The 18,658-nt window shown below is 37.0% G+C and overlaps 1 protein-coding gene across 3 annotated transcripts in view; it reads right to left on the minus strand.

The window, feature by feature from the left end:
- ADAM23 (ADAM metallopeptidase domain 23) overlaps positions 1-18,658 on the minus strand; it is a 171,627-nt gene that overhangs the window by 57,777 nt on the left and 95,192 nt on the right. For all 3 annotated transcript variants that reach the window (XM_049615076.1, XM_049615074.1, XM_049615075.1), the window contains exons 5-9: positions 12,844-12,926; positions 11,579-11,642; positions 6,629-6,701; positions 3,092-3,168; positions 1,079-1,144 (exon numbers count right to left, since the gene is read on the minus strand). In XM_049615076.1, the coding sequence (XP_049471033.1) occupies positions 1,079-1,144; positions 3,092-3,168; positions 6,629-6,701; positions 11,579-11,642; positions 12,844-12,926 (363 nt within the window). The remainder of the gene's footprint in view (positions 1-1,078; positions 1,145-3,091; positions 3,169-6,628; positions 6,702-11,578; positions 11,643-12,843; positions 12,927-18,658) is intronic.

Consider the following 18,658-nt stretch of genomic DNA (forward strand, 5'->3'; position numbering starts at 1 on the left):
TTTTTCCAGCTCTTCATTTAGTGACCTCACTTGGGTAGCTTGAAATCAGCTACGATGGGAGTATTTACACCACCAATATCAGCAAACATTATAAATCAAGGTATTTTTTTTTCCAGAGAGTTGGGTGTTAAACACTTACCAGCATACCCCAAGTGTTGGTTAGACTCTTTAGAAAGCTGTAGGCTTCAGCCAACCCATTTTATAAGGGACATGATTAAGCAAAATAAGGTTAAGAAAGTTTCTACTCTATTTTCAAGAAGGGCTAAAGGAGGCAATAATCATTTTTCATGTCTCTTAAGTGTTACTGAGGTGACACGCTAACTTACATTTTACTTTGACATAAGTAACACAATATTATTCATCTTTCTAAAATTTAAAGAAGATAAATCATCAAAGATAGTCTCTTTGGATATGCCTTTTTTTTTTTTTTAATGTTTATTTATCTCTGAGACAGAGAGAGAGACAGACCATGAACGGGGGAGGAGCAGAGAGAGAGGGAGACACAGAATCGGAAGCAGGCTCCAGGCTCTGAGCCATCAGCCCAGAGCCCGACGCGGGGCTCGAACTCATGGACTGTGAGATCGCGAGATCGTGACCTGAGCTGAAGTCGGTCGCCCAACCGACTGAGCCACCCAGGCGCCCCATGGATATGCCTTTGTTATACATGTTTATCTCCTATAACTATTTTTGCCACAGGCCATAATAATTACTAAGAAAAAAATGTAGCAGAACAAAGACACGTGATAAAATTAAAAACATAGTGGCCAAATAGATAGATGATGAAAAGTAGAGGATAAAAATTTTAAATGAAGATGTGTAAAAGACATCAAACAGACAGTTAAACTCATTAATTATAATCACTAAATAAAAGGAAAGTTCAGAGTTGTGAAAATTCTATAAAACCCACTGTCTCCAAACACCATGAAATAAATCAAGCCATTCAATAGTTCCAAAGAAATAAAACATCTAAATATATTGGCCTTAGTAAGTAGCAAATAATCTTTAAATATAAAGTGAAATGTACTCTTTCTTAAGCAAGCTACCAGGTTTAAAACTCACTAATTCCTTATATTCTTACCGTTTTGTGATCATTAACAATCATAAGTTCCAAATATTTCATTTCTTCAAACACACCACGAGATGGCTGTGGAAAATAAACATATATGGTCAGAGTGGTCAGATATATCTCTATATCTAACTCTCTATATGCTAACTCTGAACTTGGAGATTGACTCTGAATTTCCAAAGAACCCCGTCCTGCTAACTTTATAAACACCCTGGAGGAAACTTGGTGAGGAGATCAAAGAAAGTGACTGTAAAGTGTGGGCAAACATTCAAGTATTCAGAGAAGAATTGTATTTAATTATCATTAAGATACTCATCAAAGAACAGCCCATGTTATTTTTATATGATTTTCATATGTAAGAATATTCTAGAGAAAAATGCACAGTATAATTCTGCTAAAATAAGTAATCTCAATTTTTCTGGCATTAAACTGTGACCAAAAAAAGATTCATATCTACTTCAAACTTCAAAGAAAATCTACTTAAAATTCATTTAATAAGAATAGCACAGCACACGTGGAACAGCTATCAATATAGTTAAGAGAAGGGCAGCCTGGCTGGCTCAGTCAGCTAAGTGTCTGACTCGGTTTAGGCTCAGGTCATGATCCATTGGTGTGTGGGTTCAGGCCCCGTGTCGGGCTCCGTGCTGATGGCGTGGGGCCTGCTTGGGATTCTCTCTCTCCCTTTTCCTCCGCCCCTCCCCCACTTGCATGCATGTGCTCTCTCAAAATAAGTAAACAAAAAAAATTAAAATATATACATATAGTCAAAAGACGCATTAACTCAATGGAGTGAAATTATAATAATAACGTATTACATTTTAACCACACAACTTCCTAAAGGAACAAACATTGACAATTACTATTTTCCAAGTTCTTCTAAATTTTGATTATTACTAGATAATTTTAAAAGCAAGTGCTAAGCATTTTAGCCATCATTTGGACTTTCTTTTTTCATAACTGGGAAATCAATAATGATGACTCTTTTTTCTTTATGTATAAGGTCATTCGTCAGTTTACATTTGATAAGGGTGGACTATCATGAAATATCAGTAGCCTATATAAAACTTATTATTACCAACCACATCTTCAAGAGTAAGGAAAACAACAAGAAAAACGTCTCTAAGTAAAAAAACAAAAATTGTATCCACAATCACCATAATATGAAGAAAGGCTCATAAAAGAGAGGACGATTTAACCTGTAACTAAGTTTCTGATGGCTGGTGGTCTAATTTTTTCACAAAAAAATACATTCAGCAAAACATTATCTAAAATGTGCAATTTTCAGTATAATTACTCATTAAGTTATCTCGTAAATTACCATGTAATCTATATGCTGTGGAATTAATTCTCGGTTACATAGCATTCACCATGTAATTACGAAACAGTCCCCATCATTACAGCTTTCTAATCTATTATGAAAAAGACTAGGAACATAATTTCAATGACAAAGCTCCTATACATTTATCAATACATGGGAGCTATATGATTGTTGTTGATTATAATTACATGATTCTTATTTAGTAACTGTCATGATACTAATGATCAAATAGATCCTTAGAAAAACACATCCAGCTTCAAATTTTGGTGTAGCAGAACTTTTAATTTGAAAGAAATACAAATAAGCATAATTAGCCAACATTTCAAAATCTAATGCTTCCCCTTACACTTTTTGCTTATCAAAATGTTTCAAATTTGTTATATAAGCCATGTGAGAAAAAGTCTGCTGTACTTTTAATAGAAAAAAACACACTGTAAGTTTTGTAAGAACATGCTTTGAAAAGGAAGCTAATACAATACGCTCCATCAGTGTTCATAGGACACTGGAATCCGTTTATATCACTAATGGAAAAGGCTGATATGCCCATAAGACTCAAATCACAGGAGGAGTTTGGTTTGTTGTTTTTGTTTGTAAGAGGAAGTTGCCCAAATTTAAACTGCTTTAGGTACACTGAGATACTATGTGATTTTGGGCACACAATTTAACTGAGTGAAGCGGCCCTGATCGTGATTCAATGCCACACTCACATTCACTGCTCTCTTTCTTCTCCTTTTCAACCACTGCAATTCAGATAAAAAGGGCCACTGGTCACTGCTTTCCATACCTGTGTAAAAGAAAAAAGAATACCAAAATTTACACTTGACTACAGTTCAATGGGAGTATGTTTTTAAAATATTATGTAAAGCTACCAAAACTAAAGCAGGAAGAAATAAAAGCTTTGAACACACCCACTACCAGCAATGAAATTGAATCAGAAATCAAAAAATTCCTCAAAAATAAAAGTCCAGGAGCAGATGGCTTCACAGATGAATTCTACCATTTAAAGAAGAGTTATTACCTACTCTTCTTAAACTATTTCAAGAAATAGAAAAGGACGGTAAACTTCCAAATTCATTCTATGAGGCCAGTATCACCCTGATACCAAAACTAGATAAAGACACTGCAAAAAAAGAGAACTACAGGCCAATATCCCTGATGAACCGAAATATTAGCAGACTGAATCTGACAATAGATTTTAAAAAATCATACACCACATTCAAGTGAGATTTCTTTCTGGGATGCCAGTGCTGTTCAATATCCACAAAACAATCAACATGATACATTACATCAATAAGAGAAAGAGTAAAAACCATATGATCATTTCAACAGGTGTAGAAAAAGCATTTGACAAACTACAACATCTATTCATGATAAAAATCCTTTGCAAAGTAGGTCTGGAAGGAACATACCTCAACATAATAAAGGCCATAAATGAAAAACCCACAGCCAACATCATAATCAATGATGGAAAACAGAGCCTTTCCCCTAAGGTCAGGAACAAGACAAGGACCTCCACTCTCACCACTTTTATTTAACATAGTACTGGAAGTCCTAGCCACAGCAAGTAGACAACATAAAGAAATAAAAGGCATCCATATTGGTAAGGAAGTAGTAAAACTGTCACTATTTGCAGATGAAATGATACTATATACAGAAAACCCTAACAGCTCCACCAAAAACCTGATAAATGAATTCAGCAAAGTTGTAGGATATGCAATCCATGTACAGGAATCTGTTGCATTTCTATACACTAATAATGAAGTAGAAGAAAGTGAAATTAAGAAAACAATACTTTTTACAATTGCCTCAAAAACAATAAAACATCTAGGAATAAACGTAACCAAAGTGGTGAAAGACCTGTACTCTGAAAACTATAAAACGCTGATGAAAGAAATCCAAGATGATGCAAAGACATTCCATGCCCATGGGTTGGAAGAACAAACATTGTTAAAATGTCTACACTACCCTAAGTAATCTACAGATTTAATGCAATTCCTATCAAAATACCAGAGGATTTTTCACAGCACTAGAAACAACCAATCTAAAATTTATATGGAATCACAGAAGACACCAAATAGCCAAAGCAATACTGAAAAACAAAACTCAAGGTACCACAATTCTAAACTCCAAGTTATATTACAAAGTGGTAGTAATTAAAACAGTATGGTACCGGCACAAAAACAGACATAGATCAATGGAATAGAACAGAACACCCAGAAATAAACCCACAATTATATGGTAAATTGATCTTCAACAAAGGAGGAATGAATATACAATGGAAAAAAGACAGTCTCTTCAACAATAGCTACATGTTGGAAGAATGAAACTGGACCGTTTTCTTTTGCCACATAAAAAATAAACTCAAATGGATCAGAAACCTAAATGTGAAACCTGAAACAATAAAAATCCTTGAAGAGAGCACAGACAGTAATGTCTCTGACATCAGCCATAGCAACATTTTACTAGCTATGTCTCCTGAGATATGGGAAACAAAAGCAAAAATAAACTATTGGGATTACATCAAAATTAAATGTTTCTGCACAGCAAAAGAAAAAATCAACAAAACTAAAAGGCAACTTACTGAATGGGAAAAGATATTTTCAAATAACATCCAATAAAGGGTCAGTATCCAAAATATATAAAGAACTGATACAACACCCAAAAAACAATAATCCAGTTAAAAAATGGGCAGAAGACATGAACAGACACTTCTCCAAAAAAGGCATACAGATGGCCAACAGACACACGAAAGTATGCTCAATATCACTCATCATCAGGGAAATGCAAACCAAAACTACAATGAGATACCACCTTACACTTGTCAGAATGGCTAAAAATCAACAACACAAGAAACAAGTGTTGACGAGCATATGGAGAAAAAGGAACCCTCCTGCACTACTGGTGGGAATGCAAACTGGTGCAGTAATTGTGGAAAACAATATGAAGTTTCCTCAAAAAGTTAAAAACAGAACTACCCTACAATCCAGCAATAGCACTATGGATATTTATCCCAAAACTACAAAAACATTAATACAAAAGGATACATGCACTCCTATATTTACTGCAACATTATTTACAATAGCCAAACTGTGAAAACTGCCCAAATGTCCATCAATAGATGAATGGATGAAGAAGACGTGGTATATATATATACAATAGAATATTCCTCAGCCACAAAAAAAAGAATGAAATCTTGCCATCTGCAACAACATGGATGGAGCTAGAAAGTATAATGCTAAGCAAAATAGGTCAGTCAAAGACAATTACCATATGATTTCATGCATAAGTGGAATTTAATAAACAAATGAGCAAAGGAAAAAAAAGAGAGAAAGAGACAAACCAAGAAACTCTTAACTACAGAGAACAAACTGATGGTTACCAGAGGGGAGGTGGCTGGGGGGAAATGGGTGAAATAGGTTATGGAGATTAAGCAGCACACTTATCATGATAAAAAAATAAAATAAAATAAAATAAAATTACTACGTGAAGAAACAGCAACATTGATAACATACGTCATCTCAAAATCAAAATAAACTAAGGTGAAAAAAGTATGCCAATCATTAAACATTTCACATCCTCATGGTCACAAATCTAATTCTATTTATAATTCACAAATTAATTAATTTATAATGCAAATATCATTTTCTTCCAAACATCACCCAAAATGTAATAAGCTGTTCAAGACTCATTAGAATATGCATATTTGACCTACAACCACCTGACCCTCAATATCTGAAAATTTGGGAGAATTTCACTGTGCTTAATTCATTTTAGAATTAAAAATAATGTATGGCATAAGATTTTGCATAAACTATCAAAGACTTTTGGCATTAATATACAGAAATAATATCAAATACCCCAACAATCCAAAAGAAGCTTTTGTCAACATCAGCGTGCTTAAGATGCCTCAGGCCCAGAGCATAAGAGAGAGATAATACAAATTGGCTAAACAGCAGTAAACCGCCAAAGAAATTTAAGGATGCACCTGACTGCAGATCACCATTAAATTTAGCCACACTCTCTGGTTCCTAACAGAGCTTTACTCCCGGGCTTCATATTTCGGTATTTCCATCAGCAATAACTCTCCAAGCCTCAGTACACTCCAGCCACAGGCAATGCCACTGCCCACCCACGTTGCTCGCCACTGACCAATTCCACCTCCCACTAAGCCTGCGTGTACTGAGCTCCACCAAGTCACGGCTCCTATTACACAATATAAAATGGCTATCTTAATTAGAACTTACTGAGATTCTTCATTTGCTTAGAATATTGTCCTGCCAAGGTTTTCTGGATTATATGTGGTCGACCTGTGCTTTTCTGAAACAAAAACAATGGTAGACAATTAAAAAGCAAGATGTGATCAAGCTTCTTTGGAACAGTGTTAGAACTTTCTACCATATCTTTCTGAAAATGGGAACATTTATATGCTAATATTTTAGCTATCAACAATGAAAAGCATGTCTTATTGAAACTTCAATTTTAAATAAAACAGAACACCATCCAATTGCTCCAGTGTAGATAAAAGCATAGTTTTATTAGCTACTTTTCAACTTCAGCTTTCTTCAAAGCAATGGATAGGAAACTCACAAAAAAAGAAACACAAATGTTCTACGAATATATACATATATATATAATGAATGCTTTAATACTCCTTCAAAATGCAAATTTAAAAAAAGACATACCAATTTTTGCCATCAAGTTGGCAAAGGTTTTTAAATTATGATAACCATAGTTAATTATGGTGGCAAGTTAAAAAGCACTCTCATACTCTGCTGATAGGAGTAAATTGGGAGCACAGTTCAAAGAGAAATTTAGCAATGTCTATCAACGACCTTGAAAATATTCATATCCTTTGCCCTAGTAACTACGCTTTTAGAAGCATCTTATTTCCATTACTATTATTACTATTAGCTTCCATTACTGAGTGCCTGTATGTGCCAGATACTGTTAGGGTACACAGTACCTGATTTAATCCTCGCAAGAGATCTATATAACGCATATTTTACCTTTGTTTTACAAATAAAAATATTGCAGCCCAGAGAGATACATCATTCAGCTAAAATTCTATTACAGAATAATGATCCCATTTACTTTAAACAATATGAGAACATATCATTGAAAAACTGGAAGAATGTATACTGAAAGGTGAAGAGAAATTCTCTCTTGGGGATGGGATAATGGATAATTACCATGTAGTTAAGTATTGGCTTCTCTTGCTTTCCAGATTTCCTACAATGTATTAGTTTTAATCAGAAAAATAGTTATAAAAAGAGTGTTCTTAATAGATTACATAAAAGACTCACAACAATTAAGAGTTTTGCTACTCATTACTTGAGAGATAATATGAATTCTCATTAGAAATATCCCATCCATATTACTTGATTTATTGTAAAGCATACTAAAACCAATAATAATAAACTAAACATCAAAAAATCTAAATTCCAGTTTGGTAAATTCTCAATTCTGGTAACAAGTGAAATGATATCTAGAGCAATGAAATTCACAATTGGATTAGCAGCTCAATTTTAAAAACTGACTGATTTAAAAGTTTCAAGCACTGTTCTTTTCCCTCTCCCCATGTGAAGACGAGGGCAGATTGTTAATTGAACAGAAGGTAGGCAGTAAGGAGGAAGGCAAAAGAGAAAAGGCATGAAACATGTAACAATCAGCCCCTGAAGAATATGATTATGGGTATAACAACATAAAACCAATACTTGAAATACTATGACAATAACAATTTGTTTATAAACCTTTTCAACAGTTTATTAAACATAGTCATGTACATTTATGAATTCATCAAACCTGAAAAATTGACCTATTAGGGATGCACAGAAAAATGATCTTATTTTATATTTTTAAAAACTCTGAGGCTTAGGGAGTTGTTATTTTGGGTTTTTTGTTTTGTTCTTTGGGGGTCTGTTTAGGGTAACAGGACCATTCATCAATGCAAGAAATCAAAGCCTATTTTTGGCTGACCGAGTCAAATAATCTTGCCATATACAAGTTATTTCCCTACCACTACAGTAGGGGAAAAACATTTACTTAGTCAAAATGTCTTTATCGGGGGGTGGGGTGGGGGGGTGGAGAGTATCTTTGTTATCCAGTAGTTTTTAAATTTACCAGTTGAAAAACGATAAGGTTTAAGAAAACAGGTTTAAACATTTAAAATTTAATGGCATTTCTGTCTCAAATGTGAAATTTACAAGGTATTTACATATACATCGCCACGACAAAGAAAATACGTGTTTGTTCAATTGTGATTATCAACAGTCTAAATGACCAGTACCTGTCTCAAAACTTATTTTATCTACATGTGAAATCTCTAAAGAGAAAAAAAACTGTTTTCTCCTCCCCATCAAATGATTGCAATATTCTGACTCAATCACTCTCAGAATATTATCTTCCCATTAGCAGCTCTCTTCACTGCTATGACTCCCCTTATTGCCGCCTGTCAGCGTCTTCATCTCCTACCATTCTCCCCTTTGTCCACCGCTCTCCAACCAGCGGGGTTCCTCAAAGTTTCTACAACACGCTAGAAACAATCCTGCCTCGGGGCCTGGGCATTTGCTGTTCTCCTGGAATGTTCTTCCAGCTCCCTAATTTTTTGAAAGTCCTCCTTCAAAACTACCATCTCATTCCGCTCTTCTCTGGATGGTTAATATGAAGGTTTACTTCTACCTTCATATTTTGGCTTCATTTTTTTTTTTCTCCTTAGCACGTACCACTGTCCAACATACAATATGTAATTACTTACTCATCCTGTTTATCGCTGTCTGCCCCCTGTAGACTAGAAGCTCTATGAGCCTCAGGCTCTATGTCTGTCTTGTTCACCACTTTATCCCCAGCACCTAAAATAGTGCCCAGCCTGTAGTTGGCTTTCACTACAATACCTAACAAATATAGACCAAATTTCAGATCTATTTACATTCTATTAGTGAGCAACACTCTTAAGAGTATATGATTTCTTGTTTTCCTAATTTTATTAAGATAAAATTGACATATAATGTTGTATACGTTTAAGGTGTACAATGTAATGATCTGCTATATGTATATATTGCAAAATAATCTTCACAATGAGTGTGGTTAACATCTGTCATGTCACAACTACAATTTTTTTCCTTGTAATGAGGACTTTTAATACCTAATGTCTTAGCAGCTTTCAAATATACAAATGTACTCTGGTCACCAAGTTGTACATTATCTCTCAGAATTCATTTATCTTCTAACTGGAAGTTTGTACCTTTTGACCACTTTCACCTATTTCCCCCACTGGCTTCTGGTAACCACTAACCTGTTCTCTATTTCTGAGTTCAGTATTTTTAGATTCCATATATAAGCAAGATCTGTCTTTCTCTGTCTGACTTATTTCACTTAGCATAATGCCCTCATGGTTTCCTATCTAGGTTGCTGGCCTGTGCATAACCGTAGGCATCATTTTTTTCCCTACCTCTAAAGAAAACTAAATACTATCTAATATAATCATAGTTCAACTACACATTTCCCCACTGAAGATTCTTAGGCTCATAAAAGTTAGGTATATGCGTATACAATTATCTAAAGAAGCGGTGGTAATAAAAGCTAGTTTAAAGGAAAAGAAGATGGTCACTACAAAACAAAATGTCCTCTCTGCTCTATAGACTGGAAAGAACTGCCTTCACTTCCAAAAGCCTAGATTTGTCACCTCTTATCATCCCTTACTGGTGTGTGACCTGTTTGATGAGAAAAACAACTTTTGTGTTTCTGAGCTGCTGCCTAAGCATTTTACAGCCTGATAACCCTGCTCACACCCAGAGTCTGGACATTTAGATAAGAACTTGAGTTCAGGATTCCCACTCTCAGTTCCTGCTTTGGTTTTCCCAGGGCACCTTTTAAAATAACCACTTGGATACAGGAGTGCTGATGCATAGGGGCACTTGTACCCCAATGCTTATAGCAGCACTCCCAACAATAGCCAAATTATGGAAAGAGCCTAAATGTCCATCAACTGATGAATGGATAAAGAAATTGTGGTTTATATACACAATGGAGTACTATGTGGCAATGAGAAAGAATGAAATCTGGCCTTTTGTAGCAACGTGGATGGAACTGGAGGGTGTTATGCTAAGTGAAATAAGCCATACAGAGAAAGGCAGATACCATATGTTTTCACTCTTATGTGGATCCTGAGAAACTTCACAGAAACCCAGGGGGGAGGGGAAGGAAAAAAAAAAAAGAGGTTAGAGTGGGAGAGAGCCAAAGCATAAGAGACTCTTAAAAACTGAGAACAAACTGAGGGTTGATGGGGGTGGGAGGGAAGGGAGGGTGGGTGATGGGTATTGAGGAGGGCACCTTTTGGGATGAGCACTGGGTGTTGTATGGAACCGATTTGACAATAAATTTCAAAAAAAATAAAAAATAAAAAAAATAAAATAACCACTTGGAATTAATCCTGCTAAAAGTTAGGGACCTCTACTCCAACCACCTCGTAAGTAATAGGCGCTTGCTATCCTGCTCTCTATCCCTGGCCCGCTCGTGGCCTGGGATGGAAGACTGCCCTGCCTCTGGCTTACTGCCCCACCACCCCAGATTCCAGGATCTGTATGTAATAAATCCCATGACTGTACTTCCCCTGTGTGAGTGTACTGGAACAGCATCGTCAATCCAAACAACCATGGATTTCACTTTCCTGAAGTGGGAGCTCGGATGCTAAGGGAGCCACCTGCTGAGCCTAAGTAGGTGGCTTGTGTTCCCCCATTCAGCAGGTCATAATCTGCATATTCTAAATTCAACACACCAGCACCAGCTTCTCAAAAGACCTGGGATGTGCAATTTAAACTTCAAAACTCACGGTGTCATTCTATGTCTGAAAAAATGTGTTGCATATAAATGCACACTGACATCCACTTAATATTCTTTATGGCTCAAAGGCAAAGATGATAAAAGAATAAAACACCATGGGGCGCCTGGGTGGCTCAGTCAGTTAAGCGTCCGACTTCGGCTCAGGTCATGATCTCGCAGTCCGTGAGTTCGAGCCCCGCGTCGGGCTCTGTGCTGACAGCTCAGAGCCTGGAGCCTGTTTCAGATTCCGTGTCTCCCTCTTTCTCTCTCCTCCCCCCTTATGCTCTGTCTCTCTCTTCTCAAAACTAAATAAATGTTAAAAAAATTTTTTTAAAAAAGAATAAAACACCATAAGGAAACTAAGGTCACAGACTTACTTCATCATGAATCAGCTCCAGTGGTTCTATCATATATACAAAGGTATTATCTTCAAACATACCACTACAAGACAAGAAACCACACAAGGAGAAAATTAATAAATATGGCAAACAGCAAGAAACAGCAAATGAGCTTCATATTGCATCTTTAAAAATGAAGAGTATATCTGGACAAATGTCTTTATACTGCCCCAAATCTAATGCATATATCTGTATGGAATCCCACTGTGGTCTCAGCACTATACTAGACAGCAGATAGGCTACAGGAAGTATTAAAGTGTATCCCACAAGCATACATATTATAAATGTTATAATTGATTTTTGAAACAAAATGGACAGATCAGATGATTAATCTGGAACAAGACTATTCATACAGTTCCAGTATGTCAAGTTATATAATTGCAGACAATGTACAACTAGTACAAATTTCTTGTTACACAAATCCAACATCATCTATAAGAAAATAGGTAATCTGTGCATTAGAATAATCTAAAACCATCTGATTCTGGGGCGCCTGGGTGGCTAGATCAGTTGAGCCTCCAACTCTTGATTTCAGCTCAGGTCATGATCTCACAGTTAATGGGATCGGGCCCCGCATGGGGCTCCGTGCTGACAGCGTGGAGCCTGCTTGGAAACCTCTCTCTCCCTCTCTCTTTGCCTCTCTCCCTCTCATTTTAACAAACTTTAAAAAAATAAAAAAATAAAACCATCTGATTCTGAAGACGAAAACAGAAGTATACTTATGGCTGCAAATCGTGAATTTCCATTAAGCAGTATGACTCTGTTGCATTTAATTTTGAGAGGTATAGCAAGATAAGATTTTCAAGATCCTTTTCCACCCCATGGCCACAACTAGATCCTTACATCAAGTGTTACTATTTGCATCCAAAAGGTGTTTAAAGAGGTTTTTCTAGAGACTGCCTTGAAGTCGATGTACGAACTCTCTTTGGCCCCCCATCCTCACCTGACCAATACCACCCGACTGCTTGTCCTCTGGCACACACTTCTGGGAAACCTTCCTGGACCTTCCTGGTCACCCCATAAGTCCCTGATGCTCCCCTTCACAGTTCCAATTACCAGAATGGCAATTAAATATTAATCTGTGTAATCACTTGTTTCATCTCTGAATCTCCTGCAAACTTTAAATGTTAACAGAACATGGGACCAGCCCAGAAGATTGACTACAACAAACATCTGTGAAAGAAAAGATGGAAACAGTGAATGGATGAAAGCAAATCCACTCTCCCATTGAGAATCCCACATACTGAAGTCCGTTGCAGGTTGAGAGAGCTGCTCTGGAGTCCTTGACACCTCGGATGCTTCCGTGATAGTAACAGTGCTCCCCACCCTACAAAGCAGAAGGGTTAATTGATTAACAAAGCTTTCTTTGTCATCATTCACTCTTATAGAAGCTTCTGTGAACCAAAAGAATGGCAAAGATGGTCCTAGAAACTGCTCTTGGTTGATATGAAATCTGAAAAGGCACTAAGCAATTTTTCAGCTTTTCTATGATGATGTTGTGTTATTAAATTTAATGAAGGAGAAAAAAAACCGTAACAGGAATAAAAAACCAAAGCAACTGGTACAACTTATGCACTTTTTGTAAACATGTAAGGGAGTAGATACGTACCTGATGTTGTTATGGAATAAGGTCTTCTACCTACCTGAGGAGAGACCCCAAAGGTGTTGCTAATAATTGTGATCAATGATGGAAAGCTACGTAAAACCTTATTATTTGTTTTCCTACCTTTTAAATTAGTTTAAAATTTTTTCGGAAGTATTATATGAACTTAACTTTCAAATTCAAGTAGTAACTACAAGGCCTATTTAAAAAAATAGAGCAGTTACTTTCTCCCTCTCTCCCCGCCTCCATGGCAACGATCTTTAACTCTTTTATCGATTTCTCCTACTGTTTGCCTATGTATTTCTCAATGGAATATTTATACTGCTACATCCTGGTTTATTTCACTTTAGAAATTATCTTCCTAATGTAGAATCTTGAAAACCTCTCTTGCTCCCAATACATGTCAATCCACATCACCAGTTTTTGGTTAAATTGGTATTTAGTGTTTTCATTATGACTCTGCAAATACTGTTCACAGCTGTGTCACTATGATTACATTTTCGTTCTTGGTCCACTTTTAACTTTTTGAGATGTTTTGATTCGTTTATTTGCTGGCTTATTTTCCCATGTATTGAGCACTGACATCTTTCTCATTGTCTGAAATATTATCTACAACTCCTCTCCTATGGTCAGACATATCGGGTAATTTATCACATGCATTTTACTCCTACAGACAGCCCTCTTGTCTCCCCTCAACCTCCGGCCAGGCCTGATGCAGAGCCACCAACCAGGAGTTCTGTGTAGGGTCATCTTGGGAAGTCTTCTGCCTCCCTTCTATATAGAATCCTAGACCCCCATGTCTTCTCCATCCATGGTTTCACCTTCCCTTTTTTTGAAGGTACACATCTTCTGGTACTTTCTTGAAAAAGTGATCATGGAAGATAGATTTGGTGAGAACTTGCACATATAAAATTTTCTTTTTCTATCTTCACCCTAGATCAATCATTTGGATGGGTAGAGAATCCTAGATTGGAAATTACTTTCTCTTGGCATTTCAACAGCATTGTGCACAACTTCTGATGTTGCTGCTGAGAAATGGACGTTATTCTCATGTTAGATATTTTTTTATAAAACAGAATTTCCCCTTTCAAGAGAAATTGAGGGAATTTTACTTATCCCCATTTTTATGAAATCTCATAACATGCTTTGGAGCAGGTCTTTGCTTTTTCACTGTGCTGAGCATTCTGTCAAACCTTTTAATCAAGAAAATGCAGAGGCGCCTGAGTGGCTCAGTCAGTTAAGCATCTGACTCTTCGTTTCTGCTCAGGTAATGATCTCGAGCCCCATGTCAGGCTCTGTACTAGCAGTGGGAACGGTGGTTGGGATATTCTCTCTCTCTCTCTCTCTCTCTCTCAAAATAAATAATGAACATTTAAAATTGTTTTAAAGGGGCGCCTGGGTGGCGCAGTCGGTTAAGCGTCCGACTTCAGCCAGGTCACGATCTCGCGGTCCGTGAGTTCGAGCCCCGCGTCAGGCTCTGGGCTGATGGCTCGGAGCCTGGAGCCTGTTTCCGATTCTGTGTCTCCCTCTCTCTCTGCCCCTCCCCCGTTCATGCTCTGTCTCTCTCTGTCCCAAAAATAAATAAAAAATGTTGAAAAAAAATTAAAAAAAATAAAATAAAATTGTTTTAAAAAAGAAAATGCATGAACTTCAGTTCTAGGAAACCTTTATTATTTCTCTGATAATTCCCTCCTTTCCATTTTTCTCTATAAATGGAGCTCTTCTATTAGAGTAGAGAAGTGATGTCTGCCTGGCTATATGGCTGTAAGTGCCCTCCACACACACTTTCAATCAACCCTTCTGTTTTCATGTGTCTTCAATTCCTGGCTCTTCAATTGGCTTGCTTCTTCTTGGTTTTCCCCTAATGGAAATTAGCAGAACAGACGAAGCGCAAACCCCACAGTTACCCCTCATCCACCTGCTTTCTATCTCCCAAAATTTTATGGATACCTCTTGTCTGCAGTATTTTCTTCTCCTGTCTTTGTCCTTGCGGGTTTATATCCTTTTTTATTCTTTAACTATTATTTGAGTAGGTTAATGGGATGGAATAGAGATAAATATAAGCATTGAGTCCACTGTTTAACCAGAAGCTTCTTATTGGTTTTCTTAAATAGAATGTATTGGACACACTTTGACTTTTCTCGATGATTTACAGTTATTTTGATCACTGCTCATTATACTGTACTACCATAGTCTCAGAGGCTCGTCAGTGACTAAGGGTGTCTACCCATACATCAAATGACCACTCCCCAACCAACTCAGTTTCTTTCCTCCTCGAGACTATAATACACATTTCCAATGCTGGTTGTCTAAATTTTGTATTACAACCTTGTTAGTATCTTGTAAAAGGTTGCATTTGTATAGGGTTTGGTTCTCAAAAAGCAACCTTTTATATAAATATTGACGTGTATGTAATATGACAAGTTTTATTTGCATAGTCAACACTGGGACTTATAAGGACAAATGGTATCACACATCTCAGCAATTTGGGAATCCGGGTCAATATTCTGCAATTAAATTCCAAACTCTTCACATGATTCTAAAAACAACCACAGGGACCTGTAAATTCCATCAAACTGGTTATTTAGCACTTTGTATCACACCAAGAGGCTATCTTAAGTCAGGTGATTATTAGAAAAGCATAGCAAACCCTGTCATAATTACCTGACCTTTCTAAGAAAAGCTATATTTCCCAGATTTTCCTAAAAATAATCTTTTTCTCCCAGAAAATATTTCCAAGTCCTTTCTTAGACTTAAGCTTCATTCACATTGGAAACTGAAGGTTGATGCTCTCTCAGTACAAAGGTCATTGCTAGTTGTTTTAATTAAGATAGGATATTATCTGAAGGAATTGTTTTGGTTCTCCATGTATATGAAGGTGAATCACCATATTTTCTGAACCTTAAATAAGACTTGAGGTAACATGAAATCCCTGATGTTTGTTATCATTAGAAAGCTTGAACATCTAAATTCTATAGTTATATTAAGCACTGTGAGCAATTTGGCAGACTCTAAGTTAGTATTAGTATTTGGTAGTATTCGAGGATTTTCTGAGTTTCTTATTACTAAATTTATAAGTTTTTAAGAAACCATTACCATACAAATACTATTTGGCAACTCTCCAGATATATGTAGCCTTTTATAAATACCAGTGCAAAGGAACCTATTGAAGTATTTCATATCCAGTAAATCCTAACCGAGAAGAGGCATTTCCTCTTGGGTAACAGCGATAATAGCGCAAAGAGGCCACTCCCAGAGGCTTTGTGAGCAGTGACATTGGGTAGTCAGCTCTGGGGGTGCCTTCCACCCAAGGATCGAACCATCTTGAACACTCATTGTCTCACAGTAACTACTATCTCCATGTACAGATAGGGAGACACAGACAAAGTGCTAAAAGACTGCTAAAGACAGCAAGAAACCAAACTGAATGCCACGTTTTCAGGCTCTCGAGTTAGTGTTTCTTTCCCCAGTTGGGAAGGACTCAGACAGTTCTATAGCACTGCCCAGCCACTTCCAGATCAGCACTTGTGAGCGCATCACAGATCTGTGACTAGGCCAACAGCAGGCAGGACAACCCAAATGGGCTCATTCAGCACATGACATAAGTCTATATGAGTCCCCACAGGCATCAGCATATTCGAATTCAAAACTGTCCGTCGGTTATTTAAATTCAACAAATACAGAGCATCTGATACATGGAAATTATTGGCCACTCGAAGGAACTTAAAAATCCTAGTACATATGCTCCCCAACCTACCACTGCCACACAGGTGAACACTCTGCAAGTCAGATAACGCTTAAATAATAGCAACTTTGCTCCAGGAGGTTTCCAAGCTCAGAACCCCATTGGAAACCACCAGGCCATTCCTGCAAGTAATGGAACACTGAGTGTGTATCCTTTAAAACACTTCCTAATCAGAGGTGGCTTGGGATGACAGCTCTGTGAGTCCAATGCTAATAACGTGTAGGGAGAAACAAAGATTTGGTTCCCTGGTATTATCGATCAAATGACGGAAACAGTTTGATTCTACTCACTTTAAATACAACCTATTGGAAAATAGAACCTATTGTTTCAATTTGATTTATTCTAAAATTGCTCTACCTTTGTGTCTGTTTAACTAGCTCACCTGCACGTCAGTAAAGGTCTGCCAACCAGTTATTATTATCGTCATTGCTTAAAAAGCTCAAATAAACTCCTGCCCTTCTGGGTAAACATTTGAGAAAAAAACTACACAGGTCTTAACTCACGAATGTGTATATTTTGATATTCCAGGTGCTGAATATAATAATGAAATTTGACACTCTGTTCAAATGATTATTCTACATGCATATCTTTACATTCAAACTTATCAATCATCAGGGTCTATCAATCTATTTAACACGTCAGATGGCTGATAGCAAAAGAGAAAAAGATATCTTTCCCTGGACACATATACCTGAATTTGAATACCGCAGCATAAGGAAACGAAAAAATGTTTTCAGAAAATCAGGGAACTTGCGACCCCAATACCAATTTAGTTTACCTTCATTAAACTCAATAGGAGAAAAGTATTCAAGTATTAAAACAGTTTAGCTGTACCAATGCTATGTAAATTTTTAACAGTTCATACAAAATTATCCTATTCAAACTTAAAATAGCTTTGTGAGGACCCACTGTTGTCTGCTCTCTTGAATTTTTTAAATTTCCCGGCCAGGAGCCATGCCCACAGAGGCTCATTTTCCTCCAATAGGAATCCCTGCCAAGAACGCTTCATGAAGAAGTGAGCTTGAACTGAGCCATGGTGATGATTTGATTTTAAAAAAAGCACAAAAACTTCTAGGAGGGTGATGTGATTATAGTGATAAAGAAAAGAACAAAGACAGGGATTTTTATCTGCGTGGTTCACTGATGTACATCCAGTACCTAGAACAGGGAATAGATCACAGTAAGCTAAATCGGTGTGTGTTTAATGAATACAGATGACTTATTTATGAGCCTGAATGACAAGACCAATCTTAAAGGAGCAAAGGATTCATGTTTGTTGAGAAGGTGGGTACGTAAGTCCCCATTCCCCGCCCGAGGGGTTATGTTTTCTTTAAGATATAACTGACAAGCCAGAAAATTCACCCTTTTGAAGAGTATAATTCAGTGGCCTTTAGTACACTCACAGAGTTATGCTACCATCACCCCTAATTCCAGGATATTTTCAGCACCTCAAAAGGAAATCTTGTACCCCTTAGCAGTCACTTCCCATCCCTCCTTACCCCAGCCCTTGCAGCCATATCCTACCTTTGGTCTTCATGGATTTGCCTATTCTACACATTTTAAATAAATGGAATCATATAGCATATGGCCCTTCATGGCTGGCTTCTCTGACTTAGCATAATGTTTACAAGATTCATCCATGCCATACCTTGTATTCGTACTTCATCACTTGTGGCTGAATAGTATTCCCTTGTGTGACTATATCACATCT

The sequence above is a fragment of the Panthera uncia genome (genome assembly GCF_023721935.1).
Source record: "Panthera uncia isolate 11264 chromosome C1 unlocalized genomic scaffold, Puncia_PCG_1.0 HiC_scaffold_3, whole genome shotgun sequence".
Taxonomy (NCBI): Eukaryota; Metazoa; Chordata; class Mammalia; order Carnivora; family Felidae; genus Panthera; species Panthera uncia.